This window comes from Echinops telfairi, unplaced genomic scaffold (genome assembly GCF_000313985.2).
Source record: "Echinops telfairi isolate 266 unplaced genomic scaffold, ASM31398v2 ScPeMD7_443;HRSCAF=831, whole genome shotgun sequence".
In the NCBI taxonomy this organism is placed as follows: Eukaryota; Metazoa; Chordata; class Mammalia; order Afrosoricida; family Tenrecidae; genus Echinops; species Echinops telfairi.
Window position 1 is genome coordinate 82773651 of NW_022104341.1, and position 17541 is coordinate 82791191.

The 17541-nt window shown below is 47.1% G+C and overlaps 3 protein-coding genes, 1 long non-coding RNA gene and 1 pseudogene across 6 annotated transcripts in view; 3 read left to right on the forward strand and 2 right to left on the reverse strand.

Moving 5' to 3' along the window:
- The window catches only part of LOC123521903, a 5952-nt gene extending 4379 nt beyond the window's left edge, over window positions 1-1573 (forward strand). The window contains exon 2 of the long non-coding RNA XR_006680254.1: window positions 1205-1573. This is a non-coding gene — a long non-coding RNA (uncharacterized LOC123521903). The remainder of the gene's footprint in view (window positions 1-1204) is intronic.
- Window positions 1574-3295: 1722 nt separating this feature from the next.
- MMACHC (metabolism of cobalamin associated C) lies at window positions 3296-7604 on the reverse strand. Of its 2 annotated transcripts, XM_004699687.2 has the most exons (4): window positions 7515-7604; window positions 5310-5504; window positions 4397-4549; window positions 3296-4015 (listed from the first exon to the last, which is right to left on the reverse strand). In XM_004699687.2, exons 1-4 carry the CDS (start codon window positions 7593-7595, stop codon window positions 3599-3601), a joined length of 846 nt encoding a protein of 281 aa, XP_004699744.1. In that variant the 5' UTR covers window positions 7596-7604; the 3' UTR covers window positions 3296-3598. The 2 variants fall into 2 exon arrangements, with proteins under 2 accessions (XP_004699744.1, XP_045147910.1); XM_045291975.1 differs by lacking the exon at window positions 4397-4549.
- Window positions 7605-7904: 300 nt separating this feature from the next.
- CCDC163 (coiled-coil domain containing 163) lies at window positions 7905-12430 on the forward strand. Of its 2 annotated transcripts, none has more exons than XM_045292135.1 (9): window positions 7905-8376; window positions 8462-8495; window positions 8598-8824; window positions 8948-9026; window positions 9203-9401; window positions 10264-10331; window positions 10613-10678; window positions 11817-11944; window positions 12184-12430. In XM_045292135.1, exons 1-7 carry the CDS (start codon window positions 8311-8313, stop codon window positions 10645-10647), a joined length of 708 nt encoding a protein of 235 aa, XP_045148070.1. In that variant the 5' UTR covers window positions 7905-8310; the 3' UTR covers window positions 10648-10678; window positions 11817-11944; window positions 12184-12430. The 2 variants fall into 2 exon arrangements, with proteins under 2 accessions (XP_045148070.1, XP_045148071.1); XM_045292136.1 differs by having other exon boundaries at window positions 11817-11895.
- A 3173-nt stretch (window positions 12431-15603) lies between these two features.
- On the reverse strand, window positions 15604-16009 carry LOC115870167 (annotated as a pseudogene).
- Window positions 16010-17197: 1188 nt separating this feature from the next.
- Window positions 17198-17541, forward strand: part of LOC123521876 (dual specificity testis-specific protein kinase 2-like) — an 83313-nt gene continuing 82969 nt past the window's right edge. The window contains exon 1 of the mRNA XM_045291931.1: window positions 17198-17479. The gene's annotated coding sequence lies outside the window, so the exon portion shown is untranslated. The remainder of the gene's footprint in view (window positions 17480-17541) is intronic.

The following is a 17541-nucleotide window of genomic DNA, read 5'->3' on the forward strand; positions in this document are numbered from 1 at the left end:
CCCCCCCCCCAATCCTCCTGGTATCTGTACTTTTGTTGCCCCTGAGGGGTTTATCTATCCTGGATTCCGTGTGTTGTGGGCTCTTAACTGTAGGCAGTGTGCATGCTCTGGTCTAATCCGATTTGTAAGGTAGAATTGAGGTCATTATAATGGGGTGAAGGAAGTACCAAAAAGCTAGAGGAAAGTTGTGTTTCATCAATGCTATACTGCACCTTGGCTGGCTTATTTCTTCCCCAGGACCCCTCTGTGAGGGGATGTCCAATTGTCTACAGATGGGCATTGGGTCTCTACTCCATGCCCCCCACCCCATTCACCTTGGGAATGGTTTTATTCTGGGTCTTAGATGCCTGATACCTGATCCTATTGGCATCTCATGATCACACAGGCTGGTGTACTGCTTCCATGTGGGTTTTGTTGCTTCTGAGCTAGATGGCTACTTGTTTATCTTCAAGCCATTAGTATATAGTTCTATTCTCTTATTATATATATTTACATATATACATACCTGTATTTAGGCCTCTAAATGTCCTTTGCCTCCTGGTTCTTTCCGCTATTGCCTTTTTTACTTTCCTTTTGTCCCACAATCATGTTCAACTTTCATTTGGGGTTAGTAATTTCTCGCTGCTGCATTGCCCTTGATTGAACCCCACTAGGCATCCTGTGACCTTACTTCCATTGATTTTAGTTCACTTGTTCCCTTGTCCCTGGGTTGGTTCTTCCTCCTTTTTTCACTTTTTCAATTAGTGTCCTCACACAATATTTTACCTCTGGTGATGAGTTTTATCCACATTATGAGATGTTTCTGCAAATTCATGGTTACTTTTTATTTTTTTATTGTGATTTAGATGAATTAGCTATTCATCAGTTTTATATGAACTTTGTTTTAACACATCCATTTCATCATTGTTATTTAACTGTTGCATAGTATTCCATTATGTGTATGCACCATAATTTATCTATCCCTCTGTTAATGAGCACTTGGGTGGTTTCCATATTTTGGTTATTGTGGATGAAGAAGTTAGGGCAAGTCATTTAAACTATTTTTTAGAAGTATTGGAAGCATACCCACTGTAATGTCTTAATGTTTTACCGTAGTTGCTTTTGGAGATACACACACATACATGTGTAATTATTAAAAAATAAAGCATATAGTTGAAGCTCTTTTACATAAGAGATGTTGATGGGTGGTATTTCTTTCTTGCAGTGTGTCCAGCTGGTTGGAAGCCTGGCAGTGATACTATCAAGCCTGATGTCCAGAAGAGCAGAGAGTATTTCGCCAAGCAGAAGTGAGCACTGGAACATTTCAGTGCTAGGCTGCAATGAGTAGCCTTGAGAAAAACAAACAAAACCTCTTTTGTATTCATGTTTCAAACATAAGGCCTTAGACTCTACTGAGAACATGGTATTTGATATGATAGGCTTTTTTTGTAGGGGCTGGGGAGGGGCCGTCTTTCTACACCGCAGTGAAAATGACCCTGAGCTGTTTTGGGCAGGGCAGCTGATGTGTATCATGTACTAGTAGCAGGGCATAAGCCCATTGATCTATTGTAGTTGTATTAAACTTAAACTCAGATCTTGTTGATTCTTCATTTTAGGAGATATTTGCCTTTGGTTTTAAGAAAAAATTCTTGTTTTCCCTCTGAAAGGGAAAATAAGGAATGGAAGTTGCCTTAGGATCTCAGGGAATTATGTTAAGGGGAAATGGAATAGAACTGAGCTACCATGTTCTTTGGACATGAACTAGTCCTGGAAAAGTTGTTGGCCAAATTGTTATAACTTGAACTAAGGTGTGGGCAGCAAAGAAATCACCAGTGAGATGACCTGGGTATCTGTACCAGTGGGAGGAGACAGAAGCCAAGGCAGTGAGTCGGCCTCTAGGATAAAAGCCTGGTGCTAGCTATGCAAAATAATAGTTGTAGGCTTTTGTACTTTGGGAAGTGGAAGGAAGTAAAAAGCCTGCATGGAAGAGTGAGTAGAGCTTTTAGTAGAACAGTCCTCGAGACTTGACTTTTTGGGTTCTGCCCTTAGAGGATAGAGCTGCTATTGATTGGTCCCCAGCTCATGATATTATGTACAGCCCTGGTCTTTCATCCTCATAAGTAGTGGCATGTTTGTTTTTTTTAAATTGTTTTATTAGGGGCTCATACAACTCATCACAATCCGTACATAACATCAATTGTGTGAAGCACGTTTGTACATTCATTGCCCTCATCATTCTCAAAACATTTCCTCTCCACTTAAGCCCCCCCGGCATCAGGTCCTCATTTTTCCCCCTCCTCCCTTGATAGTTTATAAATTATTTTGTCATATCTTGCCCTGTCCGACTTCTCCCTTTACCCACTTTTCTGCTGTCTGTCCCCCAGGGAGGAGGTCACATGTAGATCCTTGTGTTCGGTTCCCCCTTCCAACCCACCCTCCCAGTATCGCCACTCACACCACTGGTCCTGAAGGGATCATCCACCCTGGATTTCCTGTTTTCAGTTCCTATTGGTACCAGTGCAAATCCTCTGGTCTAGCCAGACTTGCAAGGTAGAATTGGGATCATGATAGTGGGGAGGGGAGGAAGCATTTGGGAACTAGAGGAAAGTTGTATTTTTCATCATTGCTGCATTGCACCCTGTCTGGCTCGTCTCCTCCCCAAGACCCTTCAGTAAGGGGAAGTCCAGTGGCCTACAAATGGGCTTTGGGTCTTCACTCCGCACTCCCCTCATTCACTATGGTAAGATTTTTTTATTCTGATGATACCTGATCCCTCCGATACCTTGTGATCTCACAGGCTGGTGTGCTGCTTCCATGTGGGCTTTGTTGCTTCTGAGCTAGATGGCCGCTTGTTTACCTTCTAAGTAGTGGCATGTTATAGTCTTGTCAATTCCCTCTCCATAAGGGTCTGTTGGCCCTCCACCAAACATGATGACCCTTCTGATTGACACCTGGTGGATGTATCCAAAGCAAGCAAATCAGACAATGCAGTTTACATTAGCAAGCTTTCAGCTGTAGAAGCCAGGCATTTGTGATTGGAGGATCCTCACTGCTATTGAGAGCATGCTTATTCAGAGTGACTTGACTCATCTAACATAGACCTGAAAGGGGTGTGAGTTAGGGAGTTAGTTTTTCCTTCTAGGCCTCTGGGGCAGTAGAGAACATTCAGAACCAAGGATCATTCCGTGTGTCCTGTGGTCCTCCAGACACTGAGGCTTTGCTTCCTCCACCTGCTCAGCCCATGTAAAACCCAGACTAGAACTAAGAACAGGAGTAGTGCAAGGTTCCCATAGCTTTTGATAACAGCCCAAACATGTAAGGCACACAAGTGCTTTATATTTATTCAGTTCTGACAGGCCAGTGAGGTGGATATTGGGGTTATATATGCTGCTCAGACTCTTAACAGGCATCTCAAGTTCTGCAGAGAAATGGTAACACGCAATAGTGGGATTTTTCAAATTGGGAATTTTGGATCCACCTTAGTCTGTAACTTACCGTGTTGACCAAACTTAACTTCCCTGAGACAATATAAAAAATAAGTTATTTTGTAACCAAAATAAAGCCAAGTCCTAGCAAGTAGCATTGCTATAAATAAGGGTCCAGCAGAGGAGGGAAGTTATCAAAGGCCAGGAGGTGCAGTGGGTGAGACTCTGGGATTGAACCAGTCTTGAACTTTGCTTGGTGTCTGGGGCTTAGGAATGGGTGTGGGAAGGGGAAGTTCAGAGGAGGTTGGGCTGAGTCCCCCTGAGGGCAGGGCCAAGCCTAGCAAAGCCCACCGCTGGGCTGGCGGAGTAGAGAAGTAGGTCTTCTGCTCTTCTGAGTAGCACTCCTTGGGTGTCACAACATCTCGGTAAGTCCAGTCACGCCAATGGAAATTGAAACGTTCAAGCAGGGTGATGCGGTCAGCTCTTGTAGGAACACAGTCGGGGGGGTTTGTGGGTAGCAGACCTGGCACCTCCATCCCTGGCAGCAACATCACTCCTCGAATGGCAAACCAGCCCCCAAATCGAGGGTGCATGCACACACCCATTATGTGCTGGGGAGAAAGAAAAACAGCTTATAGAGGTCACTTTGGTATCGGACCCACTCACTGTACCCAGTGGCCACTGATTCCATATAAACTGCCCTTTCTGTCTTTGGACTGCATCTCCCTAGACAGTTCTTTTCTAGGCCCAACTTGGCAGTAAAATCATCCCACTGGTCACTGCTCTCTGCAATCCTAAACAGCCTAAGAAAAGCTTTTGAGGACAAAGTAGGTTCTCGGACCTGACATGCCCATGTAGGTTCCAGAAAGCATGAACTACATGCTCAGCTATGAGGCAGAGCTATTTTGCCCTTGACTGTCTACCAACTCGAGGTAAAGTGGGAAGGGCTGGTGCTATTTTTTTCAATCTCAACCAATTACTTGCCCTCTGACCTGGGCACCCCAGGGGTCAGCCTCCACATCCTGCCGTTGGTAGTAGTAGGCAGCCCCTGCCACGTGGGCTGCTGTCTGGACCAGAATCTTAGGACGTCGGTTGGGGTGTACTTCGTAGTCGGCGATGATTTGCACATGTAGCTCTGGAAGGTTCTGGGACAGAGGACAAGATGGAGACCCTATCAGCATGAGGGAGTTGTGTTAATGTTCTATGTTAATGTTCTATGGGAAGTCCCATTTGAGGGGAGTATGTGACCTTTACCCTGGAGGTGGGAGGCTCTAGCACAGAGCAAATTAAGTTTGGGAGAGGCATAAGGTCTTATTCAGACACTACCGATGGCGACACCGTGTCCACGAGAGCTCCAATAAGGAAGACAAGGTCCAGCTTTGGGAAGACCCAGAATGTGGGAGGGAGCGAGGGTGTGTGGGGGGGGAGCTTTTTTTGTCCTCAGAAGGCCCAGAATAATGCTTGAGGCTGGAGATGCCTGTAGATAACAAGTTTATTTCTATTGTAGTTGGAGGCCAACCCTGATCAGAACCTCATATAAAGGTTGTTAAACAGCATAGGGTGGATGAGATTGATTTCAGATCTGGGAGACTGCCAGAGGAAGGAAGTTGGTTGAACCTGGAGAGATGATAATATTATCCCACAGCCCTATAAAAAGAGCTTAGAGCAGCAGTTCTCAACCTGTGGGTCACGTCCCTTTGGGGATTGAACCACCCTTTCAAAGGGTTTGCCTAATTCATAACAGTGGCAAAGTTACAATGAAAATAATTTTATGGTTGGGGGGTGACCACAACATGAACTACATTAAGGGGTCACAGCATTAGGAAGGTTGAGAAACACTGGTTTAGAGGATGTGGAAGCAGGTGCAAGACTGGGAACTGGGGGGAGGGCAGGAGTCTTGCTCACCTCTCTGACTCGACCCATGTGGTAGGCCACACACTGGTCCACAGGGTCCCTCAGTGGCTGGAGATGGCAGGTCTGCAGGAAGGGCTTGAAGGCTTGGTCAAACATGGAGGGTGTGCTGAGTACCACAAAAGCCAGGGTAGGTCCTGGCAGGGGCAGGTGGAAGGCTGAGGGCAGGAGTGCATTGTACCAAGCTACCTGTAACAGAAAAAGTTCATACCAAGGTGGGCAGCTCGGCCCCTAAGTCAGGAGGTCATCCTAGGCTTCAGGCAGGCTTATTACCTAACTTGGCATTCAAGGCCTCAGATACCTTGTCCCAGTCTCCATCTCACTGGCATCTGTGTGTGAAGAATTCTGAATTTGACAGGGAGTTTCAAATAGAGATGCAGGGAGATCATGAATAATTAAGAATAATGGAAATAGAAATGACTAGGGGCTAGCCGAATCTTGAAGATTGAGAAAAAAAGTGACAGGGAAACATGAGCAGGTGAATCTGGTGTGTATTCTAAACAGAGGTCACAAAATAAGCAAAGGCAGGCACAAAAAGTATTGAGGATATCTGGAGAAAAGCAAATTATCTAGTTGAGTGAAGTAAGGGTCTATCGAGGGGAGCAGGAATGAGATCGAATACCAATGTAAGGTGCATCTAATGTGACAATGAGGAGCCATTGAAAACTGAACATGTAAACTGACCAGTTTTAAAAGATCAATCTGGCTGCAGAGTAGGAGACTGGGGGCAAGGTGACTGGATGGAGGTTACTGCAGTAATCCCAATGAGAAAGGACAGTGGCCTACAGCAAAGCACAGATGGGTGGGATGGAAGGAAATGGATTTGGGGCAGATTCAGAAAAAGGAAACCTGTAAGTCTTGATGTTACAAGGTTTGGCTATCTCATCAGAAGAAACCAGCCTCTGGAGAAGGGCATCCATCATACGTGGTAAAGTAGATGGGCAGTTGAGCACAGGACTGGGCAGGGTTTTCTGTTGTGCATAGGGTCACTATGGATTGGAACTGATTAAATGGCATTTAACAACAACATAGTTTTGATAAGCTCTGGTGGCATAGTGGGTTACACCTTGAGGTGCTAATCAAAAGGTCAGCAGTTCAAACCCACCAGCCATTCCAAGGGTGAAAGATGAGACTGTCCTATAAAGATTTAAAGTCTTGGAAGCCCCAAAGGGGCAGTAATACTGTGCCATATGGGGTCACTATAGTCAAAATTAATCTGCTGGCAGTGAATTTGGATAGGTCTTGATGGCTGACTGCATGTGAGGCTGGGGGCCTCAGATTGGAGTTTAAGATAACTGGCAAGGCTGCAGTTGTCTCTCTTCAGGGCACTACCCACATCTATCTGATCCTCTAGATAAACATCCTCACTCTCCATACCTGCCAGCCCACCAGCACCTCCAAACTTTGACTCAAACTGTTCTCAATGTTTGGGATGTACATAACCCTCCTCTTTTTCAATTAATCTTTTCCAATAGATAATTATGTATTCACTGGTAAGCATCCTCAAGTAGACCCAACATTTCTACTTCCTGTCTGCCCTGCACTCAGTGTAATGGGTGGATGGGGTGGGTGCTTCTTAAAAATCAGGCAAAAAACTCAAGCGGCTTGGCTTAGCTCTGTGTCCAAGCATGCTGCTTAGTTCAGGAAATGTTGAGAGGGAAATGCAAATAAGTGTGGGGGTGGTTGTACTGAGTCTTCAGTGCCAGGCTAGGGCACAGAGTTTCTACCGGTCCTAGCGCTAGTGCTTGGCAACGTCATGAATTCTCCTTCTGTTAGTAGAGGGAACAAACCAGTCAATTGTTTGCCTGTTCAACTCCTTCCCTCCTCAGCTGACCAAAATCCTTGCCATGGAAACTTGTTCCAGGCTTTGCTCTCTCCCGAATCCTTTTGGAAGCTTCCAAGGTGACTCTAGTCCACGTGTCCCTTTGCCCCTCTAAATTATGTACGTAATAATCATGATAACACAAGTTACTGGATCATATAATGTCTCCTATCCATCTATTTGGTGCTAAATGGGCAAATGTGTGACCAATTATCTACCTTAACCAAGTGCGTACCCACTGGCACCCTGTCCCAGTGGGTCACATGGACACCGCGCAGGAGGCATTAGGAGAGGATCAGCGGGTCCCTGGATCCTCACAGAGGTAGCCCTGAGACCAATCACACTACGCCCTAGTAATGCAGGAGGGATAAACCAACCTGGAAAGGATAGACCTCGAAGCCAAAAGGGCACAGCGTGTCCTCAATCTTCTGCTTCAGCTCTGCGACTTGAGGCTCCATCACAAAACGCTACGCGCTAAGCTTTCTGGGAAATGGAGTCTCTGGGATAAGTTGGGTCGTTAGTTTCTTGGTCATTTGGACTCCATTTCCCAGGAAATACTGAGACCCGCTGCGAGGACATTGCGGATTCGTCTTGATGTATCTTGGGACACGTAGTTTATTTAGCCCTCATAGCCAGGTGCTAGCGGTTCCGAAAAACTCGGCCTCCCGGTAAGCTTCACGGGGCAGGTGTGACTGCACCACCGCTCCCAGGGAAACGTAGTTCCGCCGCCTCCGCCGCTGGTAGTCAGCACGGGAGGCGAACTCCAGATCCCAGGTGGCATTGTGGTAGCCAGTCCGAAACCCGAGTTTCCCGGCCTCCCCGAGCGTTTGAAGACCTCGGCGGCAATAGTCTCCCGCACAGTTTGACTCCATGGCGTCTGTATACTGGGATCTTGGGAAACTTCAACCAACATCCGGTGCCTTCAACTCCGGCCTGACATCTGTTTATCAGGATAGTCCACCCCCCGCCCCGCTCCGCCCCAGGTCCTGCAGAGCGCCGCTCCCCTGACTGGTCCCTAGAGCCTCCTTTCTGATCCGGTATTGCATCCACACGCTATCATTGCTTCCCCATCCTTTTCTTTTGATCCGACATTGTGGTCTTTCGTGGGCCGTGCTTCAGTATCCCTGCTGGGAGAACGAGGGCACAAACTACCAGGAGCCTCTGTCGCAGGATATGAATAGGAGCCTGACCTGGTCTGAGCAGCTCGATGCCACTGATGGAAACATGGCCGGGATTAAGGTGAGAGAGCGCGGGAGACCCGCAGTATGGGGATTGAGCTAAGGGACTCGCAGGACTCACTGGACTGTGCATGTTTCCTTCGTAGCAGCGGCTGTATCCCCTTGGAGGCTCCGCCACAGGTAGGTCTTGTCTTTTTCTTTTTCCAGGATCTGTTTCTTCTAGTGCCTGAGCCATTTACAACTTCCAAATACCAACTCTTTTTCTTGAACTCTGTTCCACAGATTGGCCCTGGACTTGTCCCTTACTTACTCCCTCAGCAGGGGACCTGGCTGGGGCGTGGACTTCTCCTTACTTCCATCCCCAGTCTGGAGTCCAACATCAACAGCCCTGGCCTCTGGAAACTCTTCCCACTGCCCCAGAGGGACCGAGCTGGGCTGAGACACACAAACCATCCTCTCTCTGGGATGAAGTCACCATTCTCCGATCTCAGTTTAGATCCCAGGCTCAGGTGAAGTGTGGATTCATATGGAGTGTATGTGGGTGTATATGCGTATGTTTTGTGTGAGAGGAGGATATTTGGATTGGGGAAGCCCATTATACTGTTGCTCATGTGGTTCCTCTGCCTGGGTAGGTGATTGAGGGACTGAAGCAGGCTGTGCAGGGCATACTGGAAGACCGAGAGCAGAAGTACCAGATCTGTGCCCTGAAAGGTATCTGACTGGCCAGTTTTTTTTGTTTTTTGTTTTAACCCACATAGGCGTAGATATATGCACACAATTTTGCTGCACATGTGTGTGTGTGCATGAGTCTTGATTTGCAAAGAGGGGGTCTCAGGGCTCTTGTGTGACGGCCTGAAAGGGCTCACCCCTAACTTGTCTTATTATAGCATCACTAAAGTTGCTGCACGGGGGCCAAGAGAAGAGGTTCCTTCTCCTTGAGCAAAGTCTGGAGACTCATAGAAGAGAATTGCAGGACCTTCGGAGGAAGATACAGGAGCTGGCCCAGGCCCAAGACCTAGCCCAGATGCAACCAGGGTCAGCAAGGTTCAGCGCTACTAGTTGCCTTCACCAGGAGTTTCAGAATGAGTAAGTGATGGGTAAAACCTCTTCTTCTTTTAAATAAAACAAAAAACTTTATTAACAACAGCAAAGATAATAAAGGCCGGTGACATCTGTGTATAAAATTCAGTGCAGCGGGGTGTAAGATTCCTGGTCCCACTGGGAAGGCAGCCCCTCCTGAAGAGCCGATATAGGGTCTGAGAATTCGTGCAGAGCTTCAGCCTCTAGCCCAATTCGAGTCAAGGTCAGGCTGCCTAAGGCCACCAGTTGGAGAGAGAGCCGCCAGGTGCGTATAGCTGCAACTGGCCCGAAACAGCACCTTCGCCTAGGCTGCCTGGGAGGCTGGTCCATCCGCGGGCAGCAGGTATGGCCGCACTCCAGGGGCCTTGAAGTCGATAGCAAAGGCCAGCTCCATCAGGCTCAGCGGGGCCCAGCCCTCACGACTCTCAAAGGAGAATAGCAGGTTGCCCTTGAGGACAAACCAGCATCTTTGGCCAGCACCACCGGTTGTGGGTGGGGTCCCTTGGCCTCCCCACAAGCGCAGGAAGCCTGTGTGATCCTCAGGGTACTCGCTCGTTGCGTAGTGGGCCACGCTTCTCTCGTTCAGCTTCATGGCTCCTGCTGGGGTCCCTGGAGAACACCAGAATTCACTGAAGGAGGTCTCTTGCCACACAGCTGAGCCCTTTGGCCACCTGGTTCCCAGGGAGCCTCCGCGCCGCCCGGGGTGGGCTGCGGCCCGGCCGAGGGCAATGCAGGCTCGGACCCGCGCCTCTGCCAAGGCGGCCGCGGAGCCAGGAGACTAAAATCCCTTCTTAAGGCCTCTGAATTTCAGGTACTCTAGAAGGTTTCTTGGTTGGTTCTAGAATGACCTTGCTTGTCACCCTTCTAGGCGGCTCCTTCTCTGGGAGGAGTCAGAGGCCCTGCGGGAGGAATTGAAGCTGCTGCGGGACCAACTGAGTAAGTGAAAGAGTAGCCCTGGCGTTCTCTTGTTCCTCTTTTCTGGAAATCTTTCTTGCCCTCCCAGTAAGTGGCCCCAGCTCTGACTGAGCTACTCAGAAGTCTGGCGAAGTATCTTCACTTGCTCTTTACTTCTCATGGCCTGAGTACAATTTTCCCTGTGTGACAGCTTTCAATAGCTAGCCCAGAATGCTTCTGCCTGTTTTTAGTACTAGGCTGAGCACAAAGCGGGCTTGGAAAAGAAAGTTGAGGAACAGCTTCTGTACATTCTCTGTCTGCAGGCCAGCATAAGGAGTTGCTGCTGAAACATGACTGAGGGGCTCCAGGTTCAAGCCCAGGGATGGAAGGTAGGCCCAGATTAGCTCTGTCTATTCATATTCCTCCACAGAGTCCTTTCCTTCTTTCTACTGACCTGTTGAGGACTCCCTCCCTCTCTTCGTCGGATGACTCTGCCTACCTCCAAGGCTTTTCTTTAGGCCATAAGAAACTGTCCTTGCCAAATGAAAGTTCCAAGTATGCAGAAGAGGCCAATCATGGGCATGGGGTTTCCTCTTGGAGAGGGAGAGGTTGGGTCCTACCTGTGCCCACAGTCTAGCAGATTTTGGAGCAACTGCAAAGTGACCAAGAGGGGAAGGGTCACCCTAGAGCAATGATTCTCAATCTTCCTAACACCGTGACCCTTTAATACAGTTCCTCTTGTTGTGGTGACCCCAACCATAAATTTATTTTCATTGCTACTTCATCACTGTCATTTTGCTACTGTTATGAATCATAATGTAAATATCTGATATGTAGGTTGTATTTTCATTGTTACACATTGAATATAATTAAAGCATAGTGATTAATTGCAAAAAACAATAATTATAAAACAAAACAAAACAAAACAATAATTATATATTGTGCAGTATTTATTTCTAATTACAAATAAATGAAATTTTGTCTTGAAGCATGGTGTAGCATGGGTAACAGTCTTCATGCCAGGTACTCATATGTGGGCGTATCTGCATGTCGGTGGACCCGCCTGGAGCGGGTGTCTCAGTTCCTAAGACCATCGGAAATATGTGTTTTCTAATGGTCTTAGGCGACGCCTATGAAAGAGTTGTTCGACCCCCAGAGGGGTTGCGACCCACAGGTTGAGAAACACTGCCCTGGGGCTGCCAGGATAGAGGCTTGGGATGCCTGGTAGGAGTTCAACCTCCTCAGGTCAGGAGTTGTGGGTGCTTTGGCAGTGGAAGGGGACTGTGTCCAAAGTTCAGCTCTCCTAGATGTAGCCCGGACTGGTAAGTGGTGGTATGCCTTCTGGGTTTCTGCCTATGGGGGCAGTATTGAGTGTTTGTCACTTCATAGAATCACTGAAGTATCTTTATACCTTTGGATGCTAAAGGGAGAGGAGACTGGAGTCCTGACCGCCTAGAGGAGGACAGTTCTGTCAGTGTCCCTCTGTCCCACCTATACCTATGCCTCTGATTTTATTCTCCCTTCCAGGACTTCCATTCATGTCCTCTAATCCAAGCTGCCCCTGACCACCACCTTCGCCATGTCCAGCTCTTCATCTAACTCTGAAGTAAGACGTGTGGACCATAGGAGCAGCTGGAAACTTTTAAGGAAGCTAGGTGGGAGTAAGGTCTGGGATTCCATTTTGGGGACTCTGAATGGTGTCTGGATTTCTGCTGTCCAATTGTTTGGCTCTGGTTAGAATGGAGTCTCTGTGTATGGCTCCATCAGCCTCTGTTGCTAGTTATCCCGTCAGGCCTGTATATACCTCCCTGTCAGATAGTTCCATGGCTTAGCTTTGTGCCTGTCCACAGTACTTGCTGATGGTTTATTCTCTCTTCCCTTTCCCTCTCCTCAGATCTCCCAAGGTGCACCCTTCTAACTTGAAGCCCAGCAGCTTGAGCAACAGGACTCATTCCTTCAAGGCTCCCAGGTCCTCATGAATGACCTGTAAGGTCTTGTAAGAGTATTGGGGTGTACCCTTCTGTACCTACCTGGGATCTTAAGCCCAATTTCTGACTCTCCTGCTCCTCCCTGCTGACTTTCCTCCTGAGGCTTCTCATTGCACTCGCGTGCCCCCATGACAATAAAATTATTTACAGTGATCCTTTCTGGTATGTTTTCTGTTGAACACCACACACATGGGATACATTCAGTAATCCCTTTCTTCTTCCTAATACTTGGCTGCTGTCTCTACATTTAAAATCCAACTTTATAGACATTTATGGATGGACCTTCTGAGTGAAAGCCCTGTGCTCAGAAAAACATGGAAGGAGATAAGGAGTATACAGTCTGGTTGGCAGAATGAAGGACTACCTTGTGACAGTAGTGTGGGGAGATGTGCAGATTTGAGTGGGTCTGGAGCACTGGGATGTGGGAGATTTCTCATATTCATTTCCTGCCTCATGAGGTTAACTCTTTTCCAATCCTCAACCTCTGTGATCCTGCCTCCATTCTTGCAGCAGCCCCCTCTTCATTCTCTGCCTCTAATCAATGGCGTTCAGAAATTTTTGGACAGTGAGTCTCAGTAGTGACCTAGTAAATACAGATTAACCAAAACGAAAAAGGTATGTGTGCTAGTTCAGGTAGATGAGAGAAACAAATCAGAGAGACTCCTATGTGGATAAGAAAGAACTTTATATACAAGAGCAATTGAATATTGAGAAAACATCCCAGCCCAGTCCAGATCAAGTCCATAAGTCTGATATTAGCCCATATATCTGATACCAATCTATACATTCCTCTTCAGACTCAGGAAACACATGCAATGACACCGAATGCAGGAAGATCACAGGCCAGTGGGTGGAAATTCTTGTGGATCCAGCGGCAGTGAACGTTTCTCAGCACTGGCCGGGGTCTCCACGTGGCTCCTTCAGCTCCTGGGCTCTAGCGTAGCTCTATGTGTCTTCTCAACAGGGACGTCTCGCAGGGAGTGTGTGTGTGTCCCGCCTCCAGCGAGCTATTTATCTTCTTAGCGCTTCCAAATGAGGTCATCAAGCCGAGACCTGACTTGACAGGCTAAACTCCACCCCTTCACTCCTAAGTCTCAAATTGACAATAGATTATGGAACTACCACAGTATGATTTACTACATATTAGTTAAAATACATTCTGGATACTTTCTCTGATGCTGCACTAAAAAATCTACCGCTTGGTTAATAGTTCTGATCCTTACACCTCTTGGTTGTTTCTAAGGAGTTTATATTCTTCGGTAGACTTAGGGCCGCTCTCTTTTCTCCTTACCTGGACTTTATGTTCTTGATAGCAGTCTGTGATTTTCTTAGAAGCCACAGCCTCGCTGAGGCCTCATGAGACCTCTACCACTGCTAAATCTAGTCAAAAGACAATGCCATTCATCTACCAAGTGGGTAGTTTATGAAATATTTCCTGTATGAGGGGGCTTCAAAAGATTGATAGAAAAATTCCATTATCTTTTAATTCCATTTTCCATGAACTTGTTGAAGCTTTCTCTCTCTCGCTCTTTCTCCTGAAAGTTGATCCTCTGGGGGTAGACTCAGTTCCAGACTGGATGTCTAAGGGCCACCATTTTGGGGATTCCACAAGTCTCTTTTAGATCAGTAAGTCTGGACTTTTCTGGTTTCTACATTTCCCCCCTCTTTCTCTAGCCAGGATTTTCTATTGTGTCAGAAGTGGGAGGAGGTAGTAGCTGTGGACAGTCTAGTTCTGATCGTGGGCTTGTGGAGGTGGTTTCCCATGGGCCATGGGTCCTTTGGACCCAATGTTTCCTTGAGTCTTTGCTTTTTCTTCACTCTTCTTTGTTACAGGTGAGGAAAGATCAAATAGTTGCAGCTTAGATGGTTGCTCACAAGCTTTTAGGACTGCAGTTGCTACAGACCAAAGTAGGATGGAGAACACTGTCTTTGTGAACTAAGGGAACCCCTCTCTTTAATGTCTTTCACTGGGCAGGTGGTCATCTGACAGGGTGATATTATTCATTTCTGTTTCCTACCAGTAAGCTACTTATTTATCAAGTACTTTGCACCAGATTCCTTGGGAGACAGATTTTCCCATAAATAGTAAATAGCAGTGTAGAACAATGATGTTTGAACCATCACCAGGTGGCAGCACATGATTCATTTGCCAGAATAGTACTGACTAGGTTTGGGACCAAGGAATCTGGATTGGGGTGGTTTCTTTCTTCTCTTCAGTTTGCTATCCTGTGAGCCACCAACATGATCTTAGAACAGTGCTCTGGTTTCGTCCCTGCCTCTGCTCAAGTACCTTGGATAGCTCTCACAGAACAGAGGACAAAATTGCGTGTCCAAATTGCAAGGACAAAAAAGCTCCTTCCACATTCAGGCTTTTCTTTTTCAAGTCTTGTCTCATCACACATCTTCCTTTTTCTAAATAGTTTTATTGACCTATAGTTAACATACAAATCAATAGTTCAAACATATTCAGAAGTACCAGACATTTTTCTTAATCTTTATTGCCACCAGGAATGCACACCACGAACTCATGGTCATCATCCAGTCAATTCTGACCTATAGCGACTCTAAAAGGACAGGGTTTCTGAGATTATAACTTTTGTGGGGGTGTTGAATAATTTTTAATAGGGTGGTTGGTGGTGTCTTTTTTAAAATCATTTTATTGGGGGCTCATACAACTCTTATCACAATCCATATATATATCAATTGTATAAAGCACATTTGTACATTCATTACCCTCGTCGTTCTCAAAACATTTGCTCTCCACATAAGCCCCTGGCATCAGCTTATAACATGGTTTCTATAATGTGTATTGAATGAAAAACCAGAAAACAATACTGGAGTTTTTTTTTATCATCTGCAGAAAATTAGTGTCTGCCTCGCACCAAGACTAGATTGAAGGGTAGGTTCTGTGTCTCTGTTAAGATGTGTTTCAGGATCATGGAGTTAAGAATTTGTGTAATTGATACCAAGAGCAGACTGAGTGTTACTAAATCATCAAGCACAATCCCTACACCCTGCAGAATCTTCCTTGGAGATAAGATGATAAAACTGGACAGTTTCCTGAGCTAGTTTGAATGAGCTATGGAAATGACAGCTCCAAGAGACAATGTGACTGTCAACAGTGTGAGCTTCCTGCCAAGCCCAGTGGATTTTCTTTTCTTTAAAAAAAAAATCATTTTATTAGGGGCTCATACAACTCTTATCACAATCCATACATACATCAATTGTGTAAAGCACATTTGTGCATTCATTGCTCTCATCATTCTCAAAACATTTGCTCTCCAATTAAGCCCCTGGTTGGTGGTTTTTACAAATACATGGATAAATCACGCAATGCTGCCAGCGTTGGACGCAATCCTAGGTCACAAGTCCGCATACTCCTTTGCAACTGGTTCTGTGATGGCAGAACCTTTCATCTCGCCTTTATTGTTTACTCTGACCCCTGCATTATCTTCAAAATAAAGAAACACCATCTTTTCTCTGATAGCACTTTAGTTGTCATTATCACCACCACAGGATGTACCTTCTTCCTGAGCTCGGACTGTGGCCATCACCATGTCACCACACCGGTAGCGGGCAGTCTGTTCAGCCGGCCCTTGATCCCTTTCACAGAGATGATATGTAGATTTTGACTCCTGTGTTGTCAGCTCAGTTGATCACAGCTCCGGCCGGAAGACGCAGGGAAATCCAGAACTTTGCACTGGAGGACCCACCACGTCCTTGCTTCGACATCTTGAACACCGGAAAGAGGCAGAAAAGCGAGATTATAACGTTTTACAGAAGTAGAAAGTCTCATCTTTCTGTGGTGTACCACACACACCAGTCACCAATAAAATTTAAATCTCACTCATATTTCAAGACAGCCTCTCCTTCAAAGAGGGAAGTTTAAAAATATTTGAATGGAGATCTCTACCTCCATTCTATGCTAGTGCAAGAAGGCCCTAATGTCCTGGCCTGCTCTGGCCTTTGAAGCCTTTGTTGTGTTTCAGTCGACTCAGGCAAGAGATTATGCATTCTTGAGGTCTAGGCATAAGGAAAGCATGAGGAAATAACATGCCTATTGAACAATTGACAAGAATCCGTATCCTCCACTCGGGTGCCTCCGTCCACCCCCTGCCAGTACTTTTGAAATCCTATTTTCAAGCCAGCTCCAATGTTACCTTCTCTAAGCCGATGTCACCAAATTGAATCTTAATTCTAGATAAATTGCTACCTCAGTATTTTGAGGTACACCTTGAGGTATACCTTACTCTTGGCTCTTACTATCTCAAAGAACACTCACTGCCATGGAGTAGATGGCGATTCATAGCGACCCTATCGGCAGGCTGGGCAGAACTCTGCTATGAGTTTCAAGTCACTAATAATTATTTATGTATTCAAGTTCCCAGCCCTGATGTTGAGATCCTTCATGACAGAGTTCACATAGCTTTCCTTCATTCTCCATTCCAAAACCCGCGCCAATCTAGTTCATTTTCAATTGGCTTTATTAGTTCCCAGTCGCTTAAGGATCTGGCACTTTTATTGGTTCGTCCTTTGTTTACTGTCCCGCCCATTGAGAGGTTCCTGGACTTGGGTTTCCCCAGGTGTATTCCTTCCTGCTTGGTTCCGCCTTTCAACACACTGCCGCTTGTGTTTTTATCTCTACTTCCTCCCTATTGGTTCCCTTCATTCTCCGTGTTGCCACCTAGGGCTGTTGATTGGCTTTTCTGGACGCCTATTGTGCTCCCTCATACCACGTGGCATTCCTTAACGCTAATTGGGCAATTCCACCAGCTCGTTTATCAAGGATTGACGATTGATTGGCTGTCCGGGGGGGTGGGGAGGGCTGAGGGGGCGTGCCCTTGGAGGCCCCGCCTCCGAGCTCCCCTGTTCGGGGTACTGGCGTTTCAGTCGCTCACGGCCCGGGAGCCTAGCGGAGCTCGTAGTCACCTTTGCCAGCTCGCCGGTTGGATAGTCCTTCTGGCCCCGCCGAAAAGGCGGGGAGAGCGGTCCCCATTGAGGGGCCATGGCCGTAGCCTTCTCGTCCTCTGCCACCGCTAGCCCCGCCGAGTCGCCGGCTTCTGCGCGAGGGACTCCCACCGCCTCCGCAGGCTGAGGAGCCGTCCGCCGTCACCGAGCTGTGAGGGCTACTATGGTCCCCTTTGGCCGCTGTCTCTCCCTGCCGGCGGGAGGGACCCCTCCGGCTGCCCTGTCCTGCCTCAGGTAACGCCGGGAGAGCGCGGGAGGCACACACCCGGGGCGCTCTGGCCCGCACCGGCGAAGCG

Excerpts from the sequence above, each read along its gene's own strand:
- CCDC163 (XM_045292135.1), top strand. The coding sequence starts at position 8,311 with ATGAATAGGAGCCTGACCTGGTCTGAGCAGCTCGATGCCACTGATGGA. Across the intron at positions 8,825-8,947 it reads AGTTTAGATCCCAGGCTCAG|GTGATTGAGGGACTGAAGCA; the intron begins GTGAAGTGTGGA and ends CTGCCTGGGTAG. Across the intron at positions 9,402-10,263 it reads CACCAGGAGTTTCAGAATGA|GCGGCTCCTTCTCTGGGAGG; the intron begins GTAAGTGATGGG and ends TCACCCTTCTAG.
- MMACHC (XM_004699687.2), bottom strand. The coding sequence starts at position 7,595 with ATGGAGCCTCAAGTCGCAGAGCTGAAGCAGAAGATTGAGGACACGCTG. Across the intron at positions 5,505-7,514 it reads TCGAGGTCTATCCTTTCCAG|GTAGCTTGGTACAATGCACT; the intron begins GTTGGTTTATCC and ends TTTCTGTTACAG. Across the intron at positions 4,550-5,309 it reads ACATGGGTCGAGTCAGAGAG|AACCTTCCAGAGCTACATGT; the intron begins GTGAGCAAGACT and ends CCTCTGTCCCAG.